Source organism: Ptychodera flava, chromosome 2, assembly GCF_041260155.1.
Source record: "Ptychodera flava strain L36383 chromosome 2, AS_Pfla_20210202, whole genome shotgun sequence".
Taxonomy (NCBI): domain Eukaryota; kingdom Metazoa; phylum Hemichordata; class Enteropneusta; family Ptychoderidae; genus Ptychodera; species Ptychodera flava.
In genome coordinates, this window is record NC_091929.1 from 10,682,418 (window position 1) to 10,706,901 (window position 24,484).

The window sequence follows — 24,484 nt, forward strand, 5'->3', positions numbered from 1 at the left end:
CGCGAGATATGATATGACCGGGGTTATGATGGTATTGTCGGTCACCTGGTAGCGTGCCAGGGCCAGCATGGCTGGTATTCTGAAGGGATGAAAGGAAGACGAGGCAGCGATTACTGTAATCCGAGATGCTACTTTATTCCACTATACACAAAGCTACAGTACATAGAGTGGTGATTAGCCAGAGACTAGTTGGAGAGACTGAAGGGAAAAGTGTCAGAAGGGGTGTGACCCCTTTCTTGCATGGACAATTTTGAAAAATAGATTTGTACAATGGTGCAGTCTTATGCAATCTGACAGATGTTTTCAATTTTTTACTAAGTAAAACAGTTAGAACACACCCCAAGGGCGAGAGCACGAGAGGGGTGTCTCCCTTTCGCATCGACAATTTTGAGAAATTGATGTGTGCAATGGTGCAATCTGAGAGATGTGTCAATTTATTTTGCACCAAAAATTGAGTAACCCCCTTCTTTCTCTCACCACATTTTGAACAAGCCCCCCCCCCCTGTAGCTTTCAATTCATATTCCTCTGAACCCACCAGGCCATAAATAATGACGGCTCCCTAAGTTATAGTAACTATAACCCTCTTTATGATTCTTTCCAAAGCATTTAGGATTAGAGACGCACAAATCCGAATCAGTGCAGAAAAGGACGACGCCGGTGTCCAGTGTGGTAGCAATGTCAGTGGGCGAAGCTCCAGGAAGGCCATGGTCAACGTCATCTGCAATTGCGGCGAGCCTATCAGAGGGCGATACGTCACTATCATGAGCATGAAAGAGAAAGTGACAATGTTAACATTGTGTGAAGTCGAGGTCATGGTAATGCCCGAGGATGCAGAATATACAACAATTAAAACTACAGAAAAAAGTGAGCGTTAGATACTTCAGTTTCTACTGTTGCCATTCGTAAGGCTATACTTATATATCTTGATTTTTTCCCGAGCAGTGAGTCCTTAACTTCGACATGCGTGTTTTCGACAGGCAGTGGTAGAGTCCGGTCGGAATTAGCGACCACGCTAGTATTGTAGCAGAAGGTCAGACATGACAGACTAAAATGATACAGAGGATAAGGAAGTAAAATTGCAGCGCAAGACGAGCTGAACATTTCGGTACAGCTGTATAGAAAAGTTTAGATGCCAATAAACAGACTGTTGAAATTCATACGGCTAACAATGCATCACTTTGTCATTTCGTTGTATTCACAAGGAGAGGCAAAGGGGGCTGAGCACTTTTGGCTGAGTGCAGCTTGAGACATGTCTGGTTCCTCATTCTGTAATAGCATAATTATGGCGAGAACTGTAGAAGAAACGCAAACAATCAGCAAAACCGTTGCAGATCGATAACTCGAAATTTGTTTCTGTGAGGAGTATACGCACATATATTATTTGACTACAGGTTGCTAAACAATAACTTGTAAAGCATTGACAATGTATACACATTCAATCGCTTACTAACAACAGTAATTTGATGTTCTGCGAGCATTCTTGCCACTAGTGATCAAAAACAGTGGTTCACCTTGAATTTGTGACAAAATTTACTAACTTGAAATAGTAATTCGTTCTCTGATATGAATTAATCGAGACTGCGCCAGTAACAATGATTTTCTATTGATTTTTTGCAGTGTGTACTGTGCCAGAGGGATTGGTAAATTTAGCGTCCGGTGGAACAGCCACTCAAAGCAGTACGAAGAAGGGTGCTGAGGCAGGGCTGGCCATCGACGGCACTTAACAGTGATTTCAACCAAATGTCATGTACATTAACAGCTAACCAAGTAGCCCCGTGGTGGAAACTTGACCTCGGCGAGAGTACCGATGTCTACCGCGTAATAATCACAAACAGACATGATTGTTGTGGTAAGTATGCTCCAATAACAATCCCCTCGATTATTATACACAGATAGATGGATAGATAGATAGATAGATACATACATACATACATACATACATACATACATACATAGTACCTACGTACCGTAAGTACATACATACATACATACATACATACATACATACATACATACATACATACATACATACATACATACATACATACACAGACAGACAGACAGACAGACAGACAGACAGACAGACAGACAGACAGACAGACATACATACATACATACATACATACATACATACATACATACATACATACATACATACATACGTGTAGAACAAAATGGTTGAAATGCTTGTAATGTCTGAGATCGTGTACAGCATGATGAATCAAAATCATTTGTAATTATAAATATCCAAAACTATAGATCCAGGATTAAAACTGTACAGTGTACATTTGTTTTCTTTATGTTTCCTTGCAGAAATCCGTCTGAAGAGGGCTGTTATACGCGTTGGCGATAGTGAAAACATTGACGACAACGCTATGTGTGGCCTCCCCCTTGAGGACAGTGACCTTGAGAATGTCGATATACCCATTGACTGCGCGTGCAGCGAACCTATAAGAGGGCGCTATGTCTCTGTACAGCTACCGTCCCACAGGAAGTATGTTATGACGCTGTGCGAGGTTCAAGTTATGGGGTTGCCACCCGCTGGAGATCGCACCCTCATTGAAGGACCCGCTGTACAACCACCGTTGGTACAACCACCGTTGGTACAACCACCAGAAGTACAACCACCGTGGGTACAACCACCAGAAGTACAACCACCGTTGGTACAACCACCGTTGGTACAACCACCGTTGGTACAACCACCAGAAGTACAACCACCACGTGTACCTGAGCCTAGAATTCTGAACTAAGAATAGCGTTTAATTGTTCAATTCAATCTTATCGAAAATTGTATAACTGAACCAAAAAAGATATAATTTCTCAGTATCTTTACCTGTAAATCTTGGTGATCGGAATAAATATAGTGACGTCGTAATGAATTTTCTTACTTTCATCTAGCTCTCAGCTATATAAGAGAGTCATACCTCAATGTCCTAGGCAACATGCATTGGCATTATTGGTTATCTCTACAACGCGTAGATTATGATACAAATCATAACTCCACTGCTGAGGATGTTATCGTAATAATCATTAATGATATTCAAAATAAAATTCAACATATGCGGATAATGGCAGAAAACTTTGAAAATATCTTTGCTTTAAGGCCAAGTAAAAATAATTGTGGGTTCCCGGTAACATCCTTCCAAAAACTGGGATAGGTAGGTAGGTATGAGGATTTTTCACTTTTGTTTTTGTCGTCTGAATCCATAAGATAGGGTAAATTTTCCAGAATATAAGTCAGGGTCGGCGGGTTCTTCTATACCGGGTTACCGTAAACACGCTCATGTTTTTATTTTGCCTAATATTAATAGCTACAATGTCTTCACAGCCCAGTTATGGTCACAGTTTAATTGTATAGGGTTTATGGTTTATTTGCATGGCTATCTTAGCAAGGGGCTTGGAGGTTCATATATTTACAATGTTAGAGAAAGAGTAAAGCTAATCCGTGTAACAGGAGAATTAGGCATCAACTTTGATACAATCTCGCTTTGTCACGTCACGTGACAGAGACAGATCCCGAAAACGGGAAAGTTGGCACAGTGCGTAGGCATTGCCCCTTCTCCATTGCGCAGACTCTGTAGAGCAGGTGAAGACATTTACTTGGTGTTCCATTATATTACTCAAAGCATGATACTATAATTATAGCCCCTGTAAAAGAGCTTCTAGGTCTAAGCAATAGTCAAGATGTAAGACCTCAGTCGAGTCAGTTGATAATTGTTAACCGGAATGTGTTCACTTCGGAAGAACGTCCAAAATTAGAACATAGAAGAAGAATCTTCACTATTTGGCGAAGGGTTTGAGAGCAAGGTGTAGTAGGAAACTAGAAACATCCGGGTAATAGAATACATCTTTTGAAAAGTGAATCACATAGTACATTTTAATGTATTGATATGTCTGTTCATGATACCACTAAGATTTAGAAAGTAGGGTAGAGAATAAAGTCGGTTGTTTCCACTTCTCTGTAATTCCTAAGTAATTTGGGATTTTTTGGCGTATGCTTGTTAATGTTCGGTTAATAAAGTATATATTTGTCTTGAAAATTACATATTTTTGGCCGTATTCTCTGGCGATACCTTTATTGATACGATGTATACGACACTAGGTGATGTCAGATGAATTCTTTCGATTATCCGATCAGTGTCGGACAAGTCAAGAAGATAATGCGCAAGCGCTGCGCAATGACCTCGTTTCCAACAACTCGATGAACTTTGCCCTTTTGAAAGGCATTCTGGTGGAAGAAAATACACAATGCAAACAAGGAAATAAAAACAAACAATAAAATACCAAAGGTGGGGTCTAAAGAAGAAAATTTGACATCGGCATTCCATTTTCCTGTGAAAGTTGTGGGCATTTGACGAATTTTTGTCGAGAAATTCAAAGCTTTAGATTTGGGTCGCACAAAGCAGTACTAGTCTATCAACTACTGTACCTATCTTTGCGTTTTTGAATTATTCAAACTAAATACATTATCCACAAAACGCGTCTAGAAGTCAAACACTATAAGGGAGCGTTCAGTTTTTACGGCCGGGGGGGCGGCAAAATCTTGTCGCCGGTGTTCAAAAAAATATAGACCCCCCCCTGCATTTTTCGTGAAAAAAAGATGACCCCCCTTTGTCAGACGAAAAAAGTTGATGACCCCCCCCCCCCCGCTTAGAAATAACTAAAATCCATATGTCAAATTTACCCGCATGGTTTGGATTTGAACTCCGGTACGCGGCACACTTTATTCGTGTAGCAGAGATGCCAGTGCAAAAACTTCTCAGCCACATCCATTGAAACGTCTGTTAATTAGGACGACTGTAAGGCAATTTTTAACTTCATTTCCATAGACAACTCATGTCCATGGACATTGTATAAAGTGAACTTTATTAGAGTGGTTCGCCAAAGGCAGCCCTCCGGTTAAGAGGGTCATGGGCCATTACGTAAAGTCAACTTTATTCTAGTGGGCCACCAAAGGTGGCCCGCCGGTAAAGAGGGTCGATCATGGCTATTGCATAAAGTAGACTTTACTGGACAGGGCCGCTGAAGGCGCACGGCCATTAAGATTGCCGTGGGGTATTACATAAAGTCAATTTATTGGAGTGGGCCGCCGCAGGCGGCCCGCCGGTAAAGAGGGTCGATCATGGCCATTGCATGAAGTAAACCTAATTGGAGTGGGCCGCCAAAGGCGTCTGCCCGTTAAGAGGGTCATGGGTAATACATAATGTATATTTATTGTAGTGGGCCGCCGAAGGCGGCCCGCCGGTAAAGAGGGTCGATCATGGCAATGGCATAAAATGAACTTTATTGTTGGTATTATGTTTTTGAAAATGTGGTGAACCCCCCTTCCCTACCAGTGAAAAGCGATGACCCCCCCCCCTTTGCGGATTCCAAAATTTTGATGACCCCCCTCTGGATTTTGCCGGCCCCCCCGGCCGTAAAAACTGAACGGTACCTAATATTAAGGACAGATGTAGAAATCATTGTGTGTCCCCAGGAAGTGCTGTGACACAATGATAAGATTGCCTCGTTAAAATGTCGGTTAAATGTAATTTGATCGGTATATTTAAAGTCCAAAGAGCAAAAACTATCGCAAAGTTTTGACTGAAATACGCAACTTCCACCCCCTGTGTCAAAGACGAAACAAATACCATGCTCCTGTATTGATATTCAGATACCTATAAGTCTGACCGAATTCATTTTATGGGGGGTGGGGGTGAGGGGGTCAGGATTTGAGTTGGTGACAAGTCAAAACAAAGCACACTGTAAGTGTAAACCGCCGAGAGGTCACCGATGACATACACTCTTTTATCCCAGAATGCTAGTGTCTGTCAGTCTGCCAGTATACATATTGCTCTACACGATTCTGCTTGGCTTGTGTTGTGTCAGCTTCATTGAATGGACAAACCGCTCTCCACAAAAGACTACACCTCCGACATTCGGCAATATTACTGGCAAGAACCCAGTACACAATGTTTGCCTTTAATGGGAAGGTAACCAGTTTACTCCAGACGGAGGCATACGTATGGTCAAGGCTGGGGCACACAAGTACTTTTGAATAATAGATTCAATGAGAAATAAACTGTAACATGGCATATCCTCTTGTAAATTGATATTAAATATAGTTGAAGTTTCAGTGATTCTGACTCTCAAACTTTTAAAATACATTTTAGGTCTACCACTTGATAGGCCTCATTTTTTCACTGGTTTATTTTTGTGCTAATCAAAGATTCAATTTTCCCCCAACGTAAAGTTGGCAGTCATTTTGAATTTCAAGTGGTATAGAGATAAGGTAATTTGTTTCTCTATTACGAAACTTGTCGCAGTTGCCCCCGATTTTTCTTCTTTATTTCGAGAGGAAATGGTTTAAAGTTTTGAGCAAAAGTTTAAGTCTTCCATTTTCGAGGTGCGTACTATCTAAAGGGTGCATCGACTACAAGGGAGGTCTCAGTCATAAACATGTGATCCTATAAAGAAACCATTAATTAAGCCTGTGTTGACACACCTCTCAATGACTCGGGTTGCCGTATGAAGTTTACGACTTGATACGCCGATAAGAGATGATTTATCGTCAAATGGGAGAGCAGATTAGCGTTGTTGATTTTATTAGCTACAAAAAGAGATGACAAGTCGTCACCAAGATCGGGTAGCTGACCCCCTAGGTTGCCCTCTGTAGTCGTACAGCTTCCACTCAGCAAAAGACGCGATATTTATTTCATCCAGTCGTGTCTAACCTTTGCCTTGGATGACATTTCAATTAGATTGGCTGCAGATTTAGATTGGTAATAATTGCGCGACGTCTGTGTATCGATGAACTACGTCACTGTGTGAAAGCTAACACCCGCCATCAGCGGTTTCTCTGAGTGATGAGGCAACCCAAAACATTTCAATGACGTCAGACTACAAGCTATTAAACCGTTTCAAGAGTAAGCCCTTGCATCGTTTGTGATAATATTTGTTCTTTTTACCCCAAAGTCCGTCTTAGCATGAGAGCTCACTAGCCATACCAATTTCCTTTCTAGGTAGCCTGGACCCCATTCTCCGCTTTTTTGTGGACGAAAGCCAAAAGCGGAGAATGAGGTCGAGGCTTCTTTCCTCGTAACTAGACAAGAAGAAAGAACAAATGCATTTGTTCTGTCAAGTTGTCTTCTCTATTGAATTCTACATGAAAATTGACAGACTATGACTTACAAAGTAGAAAGACTTGAAAATCTAAAAATAATTTATCTTTGAAACATATTTATGTGAAAATATCAAAGTATCTTTGAAGATAGTGGAGAGCTCTTCACAGAACATGATATGTTACTGTGATGGCCATGAAAACATAGACGGTCACGATCATGTTTCATTCCGGCCAGTGTCCTCCATTTTGTCGTTGACTGACGCTCGTTGTTACCATAGTGGCCGCGGGGAGAAAGAGACCCAGGACACGGGGCCAGCAGTACGCGTACGGATAAGCAGATCGCGCAAGGTTATTATATTATTAGCACTCTCACACGCCTATTGTTTACACAGTACAAGACTGATTACTGCATAAACAGCTTGGGGTTACCACTGGCCATCTTATCATCGATCTGGCCAGGCTAGCTAACCAGTCGCTCGTACACGCTAATTAGTTTCAAACACACGGCGAAACTTTGGTTCCTGCGACGTTTCTGACATTACTGTAACAGCAGGGTCATGAGAGCTGCCATGTTTCGCTCGGTTTTTCTGTTTCTGTCACTTTCTCTCTGTTATGGAGAAGAAAAGATCACAGACGAAAGTTTGGCGGTGGCATACTTGGAAGAGTACAACGAGAGGGCCCAAGAAGTCTACTACAAGTCAGTTCTTGCGTCTTGGAACTACAACACAAATCTTACAAGTGAAAATCAAGCCAAAACGGTAAGACACCCCGCTTTGATATCAGAATATTCAGTCACAGGGTATCACTTTACGTTCCAACCGAAATATCTATTTGTGTGGTTTAAATTTGATCATCCATGCGCTTCACGAGAATGTACAATTTAACTGCCTGTCCAGTACACCCAATTGGTACCTTGATAAAGGCGTTAATGATTACCTTCACAATCTTGCTTTCTCCTTACACGAGTACATACAATACAGATAGCCTGTCAGTTTGTGTCATGCCGCCAACATTTTCATGATACCATGCAGCAATATATGGAACGAAACGCCGTAATAAGAGACCCGCTTAGTTATATATCTTTCACAAGCCGTTTCCTTCGCCAAACAAATGTTACATGTGTTTATTCAATGCCCACCAGTAACTTGTATCACGGTACGACGGAAAGGAAAAAACCGATCTACATAACAACATTACAAGGATCTTTTGCAACTGTCTTCTAATGGAGGAAATAAAAGCCGCTCTTTCGAAATCTAGAAATACAATTTGATCTATTTTTGGATGATTGCAGTCATGTAATGTGAAAAAAATCGAGACAGCTTCTTTTTTATAAAATCTCTTACATTTGGATTGAAACGCCAATTGTAACTTTAGCTTCTCCGTAAACAATGTAAACACACAAACACTATGCGTTCCGTCTGGTTCAATTATCTGAAAATAGGTAAATGGTGTTAAAACTTGTTCTATCGTTCGAATTCATATTTTGTCATTACCCTACAATTGGCTCTTTGGTGAGATACTACACACATAAGCGTTTCTCTTGAAATTTCACACTTTTCAGATCCACGCCCAACTTTGGTAATGAGTATTGTCGCAATTTGCCGTCAATTTTCTTGGGAGACTATTTCCATGGTGTGTATATTTTTAGGCCATTTAATTTCAGAAATGATAATCGTGGCACACTCCCTGATTGACATGATGGTATAGTGGTATGTAATGGCCTCTAATAGACATGATATTTAATTCCATATTGGTCGGTATACGTATTATGTCAGTTCAACGCCCCTTAGCTTTACAATCACCTGCAATGTGATCGCTTTCAAAGATTACTGACGGATGAAAGTAGTTTACGCTGCCTATACTTGAGAGCCGTGGAAGATAAACTCACTATATAAAATGCATAAAACATTTTCTGAACGTCCGAGACGCAGTAATTGTGTAAATGTCACTGTAAAGGCCAGAGTAATTGAAAAGCAACCATGCTGGTCCCGCGGTCGTCTCGGTGACCGTCATAGATACGGAGACTCGCTGGCCCTTGCAGAGCCAAGCTTTTACTCGATCAAAATATCATCACACATTAGAGTACAGCAATGATTGGCGGCATATCGTCTCAAGAGGTTTAATGTACTTTCACCAGAGGCACCTAGCTCAAATCTAAAATCTTACAACATATAAGATACACACGGTAGTTCCTTCTGTGTATTGTGGAGAACACCATTTCTTAAAAACATATATTGGAAATTGTACAAGGTGATAACATGTATCGATTAAAGTAGTACTCGCCTTGAAAAAGTGAAATACTTCATCTTTTCCTCAAATTTTACTCAATGGAAATTTCATCTATTCTCTCATTAAATCAAATATTAAAATCAGGATTCACCTTATGAAGATTGGTCCTAGAGAAACACATTTCCAGACTTTTATCGATATTTAAAATTCAAAATGGCCGCCATATATGACTTTACCTTGTCTAGTTGGAATACAATTTTCGATATTCAAAAAGACTTTGGTGTGTAATATTCAAAGGTTATAAACGGCAAGGGAGGGAATTAGGTTGGGGATATAAGACCTCTGGGGTGAAAATTAGCATATTTGGCGGGAAATGATCACTGATTAGTACCCGCCAAACATGCTAAGCAAATACACAAGCGAACCATTTATAACCTCATTTTACAACATGATAAAGTTAGATAAAAGTGGATAATGTCGTTATTTAGGACGCGAAGCATTAGCCTGACCTCAACACAATCTCTAAAACGATGCGTTAGAACGCGAGCGCTTGCACAGCAGTTGATTCCATTTAATACGGTGACGCAAATTATCGATTACTCAGCGAACTTGAAGAATTTTACTTGAAACAACGCTCTAAAAGCAATTATTTAAAAAATTATGTTGTTGTTACATCACCGTCACTGCTTATTCGAACTCTTCATTTATGCATTCATCGAGCTGCAGCAGACTAAAATTTAGCAAAATAAATTAACTTCACGCCGTGGGAGTGTCACAAACCGGCATCATAAACTGAGCCCTATTTCAGTAAACCAGCTATTTCAAATACAAGCATGTCACAAATGTGTGTGTCTATAGCATAGCAGTACACCTTTGCAAGTACTCTCCCTTATCGGGATAGGTATCACAAATCCTATAAACTAGTAGGACCATAAAAGGTATTTTTATTGGGCGTCACCTTGGTTTAAATTTCTAAGATCAGTGTATTGTAAACAAGGGAACGAGTCCAAAATCCGTAAATATTTCAGTGGTTAATAAAAACGATTTGAACAAAACGGAGCATTGTGTAAAATTGATTCAAAAGATTGCTTTAATGTATATAAGAGGAACGATAGCCGTCACTTTTTATACAATTCACATTTTGTCTTCCATTGAACGGGTGTATTTCATTCTTCTCCCTGAAGTACGTAGAAACAAAGTACAAGTAGCTTGTAATCGAATGAATTTTATTGTACAATTTGTTATGTTGTTATTGACCAACGACTTTTAGTCTGCATTATACAACTCAGTTTTCAACAGAGATATTTCACATGATACTCATGTCCTTACAGGCGGTATCAGAGTTGTAGACTAGGTGTTTTGACACTTTAAGAACAGGCTAAAAGACAACTGTAGAGTCAGACACAACAACTGTACCAAAATGCACAGAACGAGACGCTGCTATTCTATTATGAAAACTTTTCAGTTTAACAAACCGTTTCGTTTCTAAAGAATTAAGGTATACAGTCACCTGTTCCGATTTTGTAACAGTTACCATGGAAAGAGAAAATCTAACCAATCACAGATTTTAAGCGGGTGGCCGCATTTTAAAAACAGCGCCCTCACATGGGCAGTTTTAATACCATGGAACGCCCTTTTGACCTTATATGGGCAAAAGTATTTAGATTACAGGTGACTGTACACTTTAAAGCATGGGAATTAGACAAGATGGTGATATCTCATGGGTGCGTGGGGGCTGTAAATCATTGAAATTCAAAGGATCACGTGCTTGTTTGCGATAATGATCGTTACTGATCTGGATAAAGTCTACACAGGAATCAGAAAAGATAACAAAATCGACCAAACACGTATGTAAACTGTCTGTTACGTCGCACTGCAGTCAGAGATAATGGTTTGTCTTTGCTGGGTCTTCATTTCATGTGAATGACGTCATGTTTTATTTCTCGTCACATGTCTGTGTGTACTTAAGGTGGAAAAGTGTACTTAAAGTGGTAGGCTTAAACTTTCGTTCAAACTTTCCTCAAGGAATATGTCAACCATTCTCTTTCAAAATAAAGATAAAAAATCGGGGGTCACCGTGCAAATTTTGGTACTAGAGATACAAATTACCCAAGATTCACCGATATTTGGGATTCATATCCCTGTGTTAAATCAAAGGAGAAAAATAAAATTTTCGATTTTCGAAAAAACTAAGACGGTGAAAAGATTTCTTACACCGAGAGCTTTAAAATGAACCCCCACAAGTGGTAGATCAGACAAGAATTGTGAAAGTTTGAGAGCACGAATATCTGTCCCCGAGGTGCGCAGAATGTTGAGTCCAGGTACTTACAAACATTTCTTGTGGGTGGATTTCCTTATCACTCCCAAACATCCATTACACGATCGATTAATGCCACTCGCAACGTTAAACAAACTCCCTTGTCATTAAGTTTTTAAGTTTCAATAGATTAAAACCCGTTGAAGTCAATGCTAAATCCACTTAACAGGTAACCAAATAGGATAAATGTCGCTACGTGGAGCTAATCACACCTTGAATCGTGCCTGAAATGTAGGTCAAGGAGTTCCATTTATTTATTGTTGTAATAAACTTGTATATATGTCGATATGCATTTATAGGTTTCACCTTTCGATCAAAGGGACTCGTTTCCTCATTCTAACATTAACTCCAGTTTGCCGTTTCCGTGGAAACTAGTGCTACCGTATCAATGCCTTTCAGTGTCACTTGTCACGCCATCAAACTAAAACAAAGCCTTCATTGCGCAGAACAAGTTCATCAACAGCTCAACTGTAAAACACATGAGCGTTATACGTAAACAACACATGCAATTACAGCGAAAATGCTCATAGTTTAACTTTCGCGAAATCATCAACATTTAGGCGTAATATTCGTGAATTTCACTTTATTCTCAGATTGCAGAAAATTTGAAGGCATCGGCGTTTGACTTGGAAGCTCGTCGAAATGTCTCACAGTACGATTGGTCAAACTTCACCGCTGATACGCAAAGGCAGCTGGGTAAATTGTACTACGTCGGCTCGTCGGCTCTGGAGGGCGATGACCTACAACAGGTTGGTGATTGCATTCTTATCGTTGGATGTTGGTCGTTATGTCAGCTTTTTTGCCACTTTTGATCATATCAGAACATGTTGCTTCCTCCATCCATCCATCCATCATCATCCATCCATCCATTCATCAACCGTTTAATCAAATATCGATGCATGTATTTTCATGTACCTATCCATCTATCTGTCTTCATGGATACGTCTATATCTATCCATCCATCCATCCATCCATCTATCTATCTATCTATCTATCTATCTATCTATCTATCTATCTATCTATCTATCTATCGATCGATCGATCGATCGATCGATCGATCGATCGATCGATCTATCTATCTATCTATCTATCTATCTATCTATCTATCTATCTATCTATCTATCTATCTATCTATCTATCTATCTATCTATCTATCTATCTATCTATCTATCTATCCAACCATCCAACGGTTTGCCACTTCACATATTTTACTCTCTCCCCGTTCGTCTGTCTGCCTGTCTGTCCATCAATCTATCTACCCATCTGACTGACGTCAATCATCTGTGTTTTATTTCAATCTCCATTCTACAGATGTTTCTTCCCATTTCCTAATTATCCTAATTGTCAAGCAATCAAAATACCTATTCATTTCCATGGTGACTCAAAACGAACAAACACTGAAAGAATACTCGACTTTCTCTGACGTACAATTTATTGCTGTACATTCTTGCACAATGGCAGAACTACGTAATTTCAAACTGATGGGGCGTAATGAATTATAAGAAGTTGTGTTTCTGACACGGTCTCTTTTTACCCTTATAGTATGAGCAAATCTTGGCGGACCTGGAACAGCTATATTCTACGGCAAAAGTATGTCGCGACGGCACTTGTCATCCACTTGATCCAGGTAGGACCACTATATATTATATGATTGTTTGCTCAATAGTTGGATAGAATTCATGCAGCTACGAATAACACTGACTTTATATCCAAATCGTGCAAATCGAACAATGCCGTTACAATGGTATGCTTTGTGTGCCTCCTGCTTTTAAACTGTCGCCCTTGGTGATAAGACTCTGCATACCTTTGTTGTCAAAACAGTTGAGAAGAGTTCGTGGTCACATGATAATCATGAGACAGAAATTCAACAGTTTGTTTTCTCGAAGGAACGAAGTGTCGCATTAAGGTAGAATGCGTCTTGGGGAGTAATATTCTGACTCTAAATTTTCTTAATCTAATCTGATTTACCATTTTTGGAGGGGGGGGGGCTTAATTTTAAAGCCCTTAGAGTACAAAATAATTTTATCGAAAATCGAAAATTTCACTTTCCCCATTGAGACAACATAGTGCAGGCGGTCATTTCAATGACAAATATGGATAAATGTTAGGTAATTTGTTTCTCTTTTATTAAATTATTTGCATGGTAACCAGTGAGCAAAGTTTAAGCAAAAGTTTAAGTATGTTACTTTCAAGACGCGTGCTACCTTAATAATCGAAACCTCTTTCCACACACATAATTAAAGGCATGGATCAGGGATCAGATTGTCTTGACAGGAAATTTGCTTACCAGATTGCAATTTCAATGGAGAACAAATAGGCTATGATATATTCATAATCCTCTTACAGACTAGAACAAACTCGATCCCTGGGATCGAATGCCCTACCTTTAAAAATGTCCTGGCAAGTCTGATAGCTTATTTTTGAGCAAAATTGCACATTATCCAAAACATGTTCCATTGCTTGCTCGCCCTCAACGTCTACTGCCGTTTTGCAATTCGCTTCTATTTCATTTGTATCAGATTTGACAAGGATAATGGCAACGAGTCGTGACTACAACGAATTGAAATGGGTTTGGGAGAACTGGAGGAAAGAAACTGGACCAAAAATGAAAGATAAATATGAGGACTTTGTTGTACTGGCCAACAAGGCCGCTGGTGTCAATGGTAAGTGACGTGCACCATTGTGTAAAGTTTTGCATTGTTATGTGGTATCTCTGAAGCTAAGCGTAACGTTGTGTACTGAACGCAAAAGCCGTTCAGTAAGGAAGTGCATGTATGAAGTATAAAGAAGTAATTAGCACCGAGAATCCACACATATGACATAAAGTAAACTCAAAAACACACATTTTAAGCAAAACAAACACACGCATACAGATTTTGAAATACTCTCACAATTTTCGTGATCTTGATTTGTTGAGCTAACAAAATTTATACTATATGTCGGGTGCATTTCATTTTATTGGTGAAAAATCAGTTTAAAGATAAATGTCTGCGAACATGGGTCTCCCCTTAGGTAGTGAAGCACACTATATCATTTACTCCCCCCTCCATAATGTATACCTTACTGTTATTTTGTTTCCCTTTTCGTTTGCAATTTTAACATCCATATCTTTGTAGTTGTCATGACATAGATAGCATAATTACGCACCACATGATGGGCCGCCCGGCAATGAAATCAACGGCAAAGTCAATTGTTATACTTTCGTTTCGTTTCCCTTATTGTACATGGATTTTTGTTCAACATACTGTTATGATATAACAGTAATAAATCACACCCAGCGACGGTGTATAACTCGATTTTGACCAGTTCACTTCATATATGCACTCGCTGTCGTCCGTGCATATATGTCGTGAACTGGTCAAAATCTCGTGGTATACCGTCGCTGGGTGTGCTCTACTGCTTACATCTATTACTAATCGACTACGAACAACGAAATTACTGTCTGACAGTTGATTATGCAAATTTATGAAGATGACGTATAGCCAATAAGTATCATGCTATTGAAATTATCCACAGTAATGAAAATGAGCGACTACCAACCGCATTTCACTGTGGCCAATCAATGCTGTTTCATTAGCTGTTTCAATTGGCATCTATGCACCCTATAACGCCTGTCTTTGCGTATATGTTTGAAATAAACAAAAATGTAGCTTACGAGATCAACGTTGAAATTAGTCATGGATTTTTATTTTACAATCTTTCCCTTTTTAGACCAGCCTGACATGGGAGCGTATTGGCGATCATGGTACGAGATGGATAATCTCGAAGACGAAGCTTTGCGACTGTGGGGACAATTACGACCATTCTATGAACAACTTCACGCCTACGTACGCGGAAAACTGACCAAGATATATGGTAGCAAGTTTGTTGACCCCAAAGGACCAATACCTGCGCATATATTGGGTATAGATTCGTTATTTAATATCAGCACATGCATCTTAATTCTACATTAAATATATTTGTCTTGTGTCGAGGGGACAAACTACATGATATCGAAATGCATTGTGGGTAAAAAGTCGACTTCTTACACAGCAAGAGTTTAAGATAGTGATCTCATAAATAATTTTATCACAAATGTAATCACTTTAAAATGTTTTTGCCCGTACATCTAGCTAAGATCATTTATCTTTTCACCTTTTTAGACATTTGATACCTGTATAACCTTAAACTTTACTTTTGCTTCTATAAGCTTATGTGTTTTACCTGTAGAAATCGTATGTAAGGTTCTGAGAATTGACAGTAGTTTGATAGTTTGATGGCAAATTTGTGGTAACAGAGCAGGTCCTGAGCAGTGTCATATGCATTTATGTATTTCCATTTAATTACAGCCATTGTGTGAGGAACGGTTCAACGAATCTTTATCCCACATATCTAAAACCTTCGTTGGTCACAATTTCACCTTCGTTTAATGAATCAGTCCATGAATGACCCTTCGCAGAAGTCATGGTTACGGTTTTTTGCATATGTTCGCGCCAAGTCTACCACGTGTTGGAATGCACAATATAAAGTGAAAACTATCTTCATTACTATCTCTCCATCCCTTCGCCTCCCATCCCACGTTCTATCTCTCTGTCTCTATTTTTTTAACGATTTATTGATGATTTCAAGATAACTGCAGATATCGTTTACACGAGAAATAGGTGACATTCATTAACTCTTGGTCTTTGTCGATAGGTAATATGTGGGCTCAAAGCTGGAACAACGTACTTGATCTAGTGTTGCCATACCCTGACAAACCGTCCATCGATGTCACTGACGCTCTTGTCGACCAGGTAAAAAAAACTTATATCAATAAATTTTACTGATTTTAATCTTTGAGACAGAGTTGGCTTGAGTGGATATCTGACATTATTACACATCTGCCACCGAGAACAATATTATAAAACAGCTGGACGGAACATCGTAACACTTACCGTTTCCAGGCACCCCCACCCCTGCGGCTTTATCTGCGCGCACACAATTGAAGCTACCCATTGGACGAATGCCAGACTAACCCTTGCGCTCTGGACTCTGCACAGGCTGTCCAAGAGCGCGTTGAGGTCCATAGCATTCTACACTGCATTTGCGCTATCAATCGGAAGAAAAATTGTTGACATTGCACAAAATCAGTCAATACTTGGCCCATTTGATGTCCCCAATCATAAATGAAAGATGTATAATAATAAGGTTATGACGAAAATACCGCAAAGGATGCACTCGGACATTAGCGTCGCGCATCGCCCTCCGCTTTGCGTCGCGAGATACGCTGCACCAATTTCTTCATGCATCCTTTGTGGTATTGTCGTAATAACATCAATCCTTTTGGTGCGAAAATAAAAGAATGTTTTAAGAAGTACTCTTGATCCGCAGTCAGTTGTGCTTAAGTATACGGCGGGAACCCCCTGCGACCTAAGTGTTTTATCGCCTACTTTGCTTTGTATAACGGTACTAAAAGGATGGCCAAGGAATTGGTGTAAATATGTGGTCAACAAATGGTTTTATTTTATGACGTGTTTGGCAAAGTAACAGAGACATATGAGCTTTATTCATAGAACAGAGACATATGAGCTTTATTCATAGACATGTAATTAGCACACGTGATCATTTTTACCATCAGCAGTGTGTTAGCTGTCAGAACAGGTGAAGCATGCTTAAATATGCAAAGCGATTCATTTTGGGCATGTTGTGAAATCACCATGGATAAATAAATTATGTCTTGTTGATAATTGCAGGGTTATGATGCACTGAAAATGTTTGAGTTGTCCGAGGAGTTTTTTACGTCACTGGGACTACCAGCATCACCTCAGTCATTCTGGGACGATTCCATGATAGTCAGACCTGATGATGGACGCGAAGTGGTATGCCATGCATCAGCCTGGGATTTCTATAATGCAAAGGATATCAGGTAATGTGAGACACACAGACACATGCAGAGACAGGTAAGGTCATCCGTGCCACTCATTCGAACCAGCATTCTACTAGGTGGAGGCAGTGCAATTGGAAATTAAAGTCACGGGAGAGGCATACATACGTATACCTACACAATACCATACCATATATATCATATCATACATGTACCTGTGTGCGTGCGTACATACGTACGTACGTACATACATACATACATACATACATGTATACATACATACATGTGTACATACATACATACATACATACATACATACATACATACATACATACATACATACATACATACATACATACATACATACATACATACATACATACATACATACATACATGATCGTAAAAACTTCATTCAATCCCTTAGACTTTGACAACAGAAAGTAAAAAAGAATTTTCATCGTGTTGACTCACAGGCACACATTTTGTAATTGATCGAATTGTCCGTTCTTCTTTCTGTAAACTGACAGCATCATCGTAACCTCCTTACGGCAAAAGCTACTCGTATAACCGTTATGAGATCTTGCGTAAATTCGTGGAGCAGAAAAACAGCTGTCGCTGGCGAGAATGACTCACAGACGCGTACGTCAAATGTTTGTCCGTGAAAGGACAGAACTTACACGCCAGGCTAGCATGGAATAAACTTGAATCCATTATCCAGCTTTGTATTTGTTTCTTCCCTTCCTAGATTTTTAAGTGTTGTTCATATTTGAGCAGTTGTTTTTGTTTTCTTTAGGATCAAAATGTGCACAGTTGTGAACATGGAGGACCTCATCACAATTCACCATGAAATGGGCCACACGCAGTATTACCTCCAGTACAAACACCATCCGGTTATGTATCGTCGTGGCGCTAATCCAGGTTTCCACGAAGCCGTGGGAGATCTGTTGGCACTGTCCGTTTCCACACCTGAACATCTTCATGAAATTGGACTTCTTGAAGAGCTAGTAGACGATGAAGGTAAGGCACCATTCCCCGACTCCAATGTGAAATGTACATCTGCCAGAAATTGCACTTCTTGCTAAAGGTCATTGGCATGTACTTCACTTGCTGTAATGGTATCGTTGATTGATTAGCAATTAAGGTATACTGTCATCCGAAGGGTCACCGCTTGAATGGAATTTTTATGAAACATCAATTAGTTTTTCATATTTCTATGAACACTACCATGGATTTGCATACCTATATCAAAATTTCCTCTGAATATATATCACTGTTAGATGTGAAAAACTGAGACAGACGGCAATGTATGGTCAAAAATCAGGTTTATATTGACCCATGATGAAATCCAAATTTTAGTATTACCAAGCTGCGCTCACAAAGGAAGTTTATTTTGTTGACATGTTGGGCTTGAGATTTTTCACTTTAAGAAAGCTAATAAGCTTAGAAATTTTGAAATTGCTATTTGGTGGTAAGGGCTATGAGGAATTGTCCATCAATATTTAGTACAAATCTGAAGTTTACCTTATTTTCTGACCAAATATATTATGTATAGGTCCGTAAGAATAAAGGAAAATAATATCCATTTCCCACATATTTATTGTATATGTTCTGAATAAATTATTAAACTGTGTAAAATTTCTTTTTCCAGAAACTGACATCAATTTCTTGATGAGTATGGCCCTGGACAAGATAGCCTTTCTGCCATTCGGTCTTCTCATGGACACCTGGAGATGGGATGTGTTCAACGGCAAGACAACCAAAGACAAATACACAGAGGCGTGGTGGAAAGTTAGAACTGAGATTCAAGGAGTGGTACCCCCGGTGCCGAGGAGTGATTCTGAAGGTCATTTTGACCCCGGTGCCAAGTACCACATTCCGGGAAACACACCTTATATACGGTACTTTCACTTTAACTAAACTTTCTAATCACGTGCTTACAAATTACTTTTTTGGTCTGAGAATATCGTGTTGGTGTCTTTTGCCATCTTTATCATCACTTGAGTCACTACAACATTTTGGCTTTTGTAACTGCAGTGAACATAGCCATTAAGTGAGTGAGAGAGAGAGAGAGAGAGAGAGAGAGAGAGAGAGAGAGAGAGAGAGAGAGAGAGAGAGAGAGAGAGAGAGAGAGAGAGAGAGAGAGAGACAGACAGACAGACAGACAGACAGACAGACAGACATGTGTTACTAACCTGGCTGATATATGGTGCATCTTTGTACATATATATATATTAAGTATTTCAAGGTTAGTACTATCTTAGCTACGGAACCTAAAACTGCACATCTTCTCATACTGATTACCAATTCTTTTCTAAAACAGTCCCACGTTTTGTAAATATCTTAGTATAGTAGTACCACCTCCTACGTAATTGCCAATCTCCGACTAACTATACATATCGATTATTGGTCATTTTGTTGCAGGTATTTTATAAGCCACGTTCTCCAATTCCAAATGCATCGATCTCTCTGTGAGGAAGCCGGGAACACAAGATCATTACATCGATGCGATATCTACAGATCTACAGCAGCTGGTACTAAACTCGGGTGAGAATGCATTCCCAACCAGCTCATAATATTCGCATTTTGTGAGCAAAAAAGTGGCAATTCTCATTCGTTGGCAAAACTGAAATACTTTGGTATCTTAAAATTGTAATTTACCAACGGTTTAACTTGTAGATCTTTGTGTTGAGTATAATATTGTACGTAACCAGGAGAAAATACGAGAGACACTAGCACGCTGTACATATCTCCTCTGTAACGGTTTTCAATAGTTTGACGTTTACATAGTTGAACTCTGTTTTACATGATGTGAAAATTTAACCTTTGTAATGTTGAATTGATAAGAAGTTCGAATTTCCAAATATTTTCATCACACTTTGGAACGTATTAAGAAAAGCGTGCTGTTTAGTGTCGATTTTGCCACGTGTTTGCCATAACAAAATTGAATATCGACTCCAGAAACCATATCCCCATTCCTACCCATGGAAAGAGTGCGTACACTTATATTACAAACATTCCACATTGTGAGATATGGATACTCGAACCATTGAAAGTATAGGGTTACCCTGTCAGTTAGAAATATTACACTCAGACTAGAACATTCATCGTATATCAGCCCAGTGCTATACATATCACATTGTTCCACTTGAAATCATTGCCCCGATCACTTACCTAATCGTATTGTGTGTTCCCATGCGCAGAGACATATCTGGTTAACATTTTATTGACGCCCCGCCGTTATGGATAATATTTCAACATCGAGATGTAATTACTTTTAATCGGAACTGAACTGAAAGAACTATTTTAAGAATCACAGTGCGCGTCAATGTTTCATGCAATTTGATAACGCGTGGCTGCATAAGCTTGTTTTTTTATGTGTGTCTACGACACAACTTTCTCAATCACTCCGTCTGTACTTAAGGGGTACACCACTAGACATGGAGGTAAAGGCTAGAGGGATTTTGGTCCCAAAGCAATTTTGACCAATATGTCGGCATTTTAATTGCTCTTTTAAAGTTAATTTTGTAAAGTAAAGGTACAGCAAGTGTGTTTTAATAAAAATGAAATCAGATCACTGAAACACCAGTGTCATTATGGTACCCTTGAACTTAAGCATTTAACACTAGAATATCACTTACAATCTGATCTGATAACTAATCACTGTTGCCTGTACTGTTTGGAAACTTGTGACGCACTTGCACTAAAACTTTGGTGACATACTTTCTGAACTGGTTATATGAAGTGTACAATATCTAGAGACACCTTGTCTTAGACTGTGTAAAGGTGAAAGATGTACCGTCGTAGGAGGCAGCTCCATATCCTATTGGAGCCCGTACTTTTGCAATTAGAGCTCGCGGTTTGTGTGCATCACAACAAAGTGTTTTCCCCTAACCAACAAATTTTCAGATTCTACCGCTATGGCATATTTTTTTCACATTTGGCAAACAAGAAACGTTTTTTTTAAAAATCCTCCAGCTCCCACCCCATTCCAAATGGTGTACCGCCAAAATGACATACGGATCGGCAAAAATGTAGTCTAGTCCCTCGCCGGAGTATTTTTAGCCTTCGTCCATACTGACATGCTTCGGGGAGTATGGACTAAGGCCAAAACTCTTCGAAGGCAAAATTACTCCGGCGAGGGACAAGACCAGGAGAAGTGGTGAATCGTCTTTCTGAACACATCATTTTCCAGAGACATGCTGAAGCTTGGCTCCAGCAAGGAGTGGCCAGATGCACTGGAGGCTGTGACTGGTAGTCGGGTCATGGATGCATCGGCCATCGTGGAGTACTTCCAACCTTTAATGGATTGGTTGGACGCTAAGAATAAAGAAGAGGGAAACCACATAGGATGGGACTTGACATGGACTCCACCAGACGAAGAATGGACTTCAGGTACACGCATGCGCACTGCTTACGATATGTTGTCCTCTAAAGGGCAATTGCTGTCGTTGCCAGTAACTGTAAGGTTTGATGATTTCTCTTCACTATTTTGGTTACAATATCAACAAGCGTTTCTTGCTCTACTGCCCAAAGCATGTTGAAACAGCAACTATTTAGTTTGTCAACACAACTTCCATGTTGTAAAATGAGTAGTTACCGTTTACGTGCTAATTCTAGTCCGATCACATGTACACATGTACAGGCTGAGTTAACAAGCTGAATACCATGCATCTCAACATTCTTCGGGGAGTAGAACATGTAACTGTTATTGACATTAAAGATAAAAACTGAAAAAATTATCAAAAGTTACAGCTACTGGCCGAAACACAGGTAAAGGTGAAATTATAGTATAAATTGCGTCGGTTTAGCCCGGGAATTACTAGTGTAGACACGGCCATAACCATCGTAGAAACAAAGGGACATCAGCATACAACAATGACAGCCAATGAAGTTATTTTCAGAAAATACATATGGTTTTGCCACTTCTTAATTGCTGTTTCAAAACTTTCTTCGCGTCATTTTTGCATAAATGCCGAGCTGATATCCCGGGCTAATACGTATCTGTATAATTGTATTTTGCAGGCGTGCAGTCGACATGGAGAGCGCCACCAACGTCTATCCTCCTGATCATAGGCTTTCTGTGTTTGTTTGTAGCGTAGACTAGCATTGCACAGACATCGTAGTCAAAGTCCAAGCTTTAAATCGCATGAGAAATGTATAGCGGGAATAATATTAACCTTTCACCAAGTTTAATTTCTAATCCTTTCATAGATCTAAAATTTTATATTCAACACAACTTGACATAGTGTAACCAAGAAACTTCTGAAGCTTGAATGTCAGCTTACAGATCACGAATACAGCTTGACTGATACAAAGAAAAGCCTACATGAACGTATATCAAATAGAGGTACATGTGCTGTGGTATATTTTATATTGTAATGATGTCCCTTGATTTAAAAATGGATCAATTTCTTAACGCATGTTCCTGTGTGTTTATAATATTCACAACATTAAATAAAACTGTGTCGGAAACTTTAGCAATAATTCAGAATTACCAGCATTGTACATTTTGAAGCTAATTGTAACAATTACACATTTAATACGTTTTTAATTAAGTACTGATTACAAGGGTGCTTGATCATTCCCGATAGCAACCGGTAACGCCACATTTTTCAAAGAAAAATTTCTGTGAACACATGGGGCGCCATCACAGTTAGAAAACAGCTGTCTCAGTGTTGCCGATATGTCGTCCAGTTCAATCATTAATTGTTCATCTCAGGATTAGAAGTGAACGAATGCTCTAGGTATATTTACAACGATACCTCATTTATACTACCTGGATACGTGTGGTGTTTTTTGATTTGCACTCATAGCTTGTAGTCAAGAGAAAGATGACGTAATTGAAAATCTATAATGTACATAAAGGTAGTACGCGCCTCGAAAGTGAAAGACAAACGTTTGTTTAGACTTTGCTTAAGGAATCTTTCAACCATTGTCTTTCAAAATCAATCATAAAAATCGAGGGTCACTGTGCAAATTTTGGTACTATACAAACAAATAACCCAAGATTTACTGATATTTAAAATTCAAAATGGCTGCAATCCCTGTGTTAACTCTATGAAGAGAAATAAAATTTTCGAATTTCGAAAAAATAAGCCCGTGAAGAGTTTTCTTACACCGAGAGCTTTAAATTGAACCCCCACAAGTGGCATACCAGAAAAGAATTGAAAAAGTTTGAGAGTCCAAAAATCTGTATCCGAGGCGCGTTCTACCTTAACAGCTAGTATATTAGTAACTCTGTTTTCTCATTGATGACAAGATAAACTTCGTGTCAGAGTGATAAGAGAAAAATATGCCGTATAAGAAGACGATATTTTTACTCTTGAAGAAGAGATTTTTTCATAAGACGATAATCTTAATTGTAAAAAATCAAAGAAATAAACATATTGATTTTGGTAATAATACAGTGTTTATATGACTTTGTTTGACAAATAAATAATATCACAGCAATATATTTAAATCACATAGTAAAAAATGAAAAAAAAAACTCCGTAAAGAAGCTGAGTACTAAAACAATTCTATCAAGATTCATCGTAAATGATTGCAAAATTTAAAAACATTTCAACTGTTGAAGGTAATTATGTACAAAGAGCAAATATATGTTTACTTATCTCAGCCAAACTGAAGTGTTACCACTAGATGGCGCTTCACTTTTGGTGAAATAGTTCGGGGATGCATGTCGAGCTGAACGATGACACCTTTTGAGCCCACTGCCAAATAGAAAATGACGTAATGTTTTTGCAATGGACACAAAATTTGGAATAATAACTTAGAGGTGTGGTTTTGAATACTTGAGATTTTTGTATTTTGGCTTGTAAACTTTCAACATCTTCTTACACATGATCTGACAATCTATGCGATATTAATACCAACACCCGCACATGAACTTTGGGCTTCGCTCATTTAGTTTTTGCTAAGTCATCACAGTCAACTTATATTTCATTATTGGAGGAAATAACCAGGGGTACACCTACCAATAAGTCAAGCAAAT

At 39.1% G+C, this 24,484-nt stretch overlaps 2 protein-coding genes across 3 annotated transcripts in view; both read left to right on the forward strand.

The window, feature by feature from the left end:
* Positions 1–4,041, forward strand: part of LOC139114205 (uncharacterized) — a 28,891-nt gene extending 24,850 nt beyond the window's left edge. For both annotated transcript variants that reach the window (XM_070675785.1, XM_070675792.1), the window contains 3 exons: positions 605–865; positions 1,619–1,850; positions 2,315–4,041. In XM_070675785.1, the coding sequence (XP_070531886.1) occupies positions 605–865; positions 1,619–1,725 (368 nt within the window). In that variant the 3' untranslated portion in view covers positions 1,726–1,850; positions 2,315–4,041. The remainder of the gene's footprint in view (positions 1–604; positions 866–1,618; positions 1,851–2,314) is intronic.
* Positions 4,042–7,346: 3,305 nt separating this feature from the next.
* LOC139114221 (angiotensin-converting enzyme-like) lies at positions 7,347–23,895 on the forward strand. Its single transcript, XM_070675802.1, has 12 exons — positions 7,347–7,861; positions 12,243–12,398; positions 13,192–13,276; positions 14,169–14,312; positions 15,361–15,552; positions 16,324–16,421; positions 17,361–17,533; positions 18,287–18,510; positions 19,142–19,391; positions 19,915–20,037; positions 21,686–21,885; positions 22,516–23,895. Exons 1-12 carry the CDS (start codon positions 7,661–7,663, stop codon positions 22,590–22,592), a joined length of 1,923 nt encoding a protein of 640 aa, XP_070531903.1. The 5' UTR covers positions 7,347–7,660; the 3' UTR covers positions 22,593–23,895.
* The last annotated feature ends 589 nt before the right edge of the window (positions 23,896–24,484 follow it).

Bases quoted from the DNA above. Each gene is read 5' to 3' on its own strand.
- LOC139114221 (XM_070675802.1), top strand. From the start codon at position 7,661: ATGAGAGCTGCCATGTTTCGCTCGGTTTTTCTGTTTCTGTCACTTTCT. The intron at 13,277-14,168 runs GTAGGACCACTA...CATTTGTATCAG, and splicing joins TTGTCATCCACTTGATCCAG to ATTTGACAAGGATAATGGCA. The intron at 20,038-21,685 runs GTGAGAATGCAT...ATCATTTTCCAG, and splicing joins GCAGCTGGTACTAAACTCGG to AGACATGCTGAAGCTTGGCT.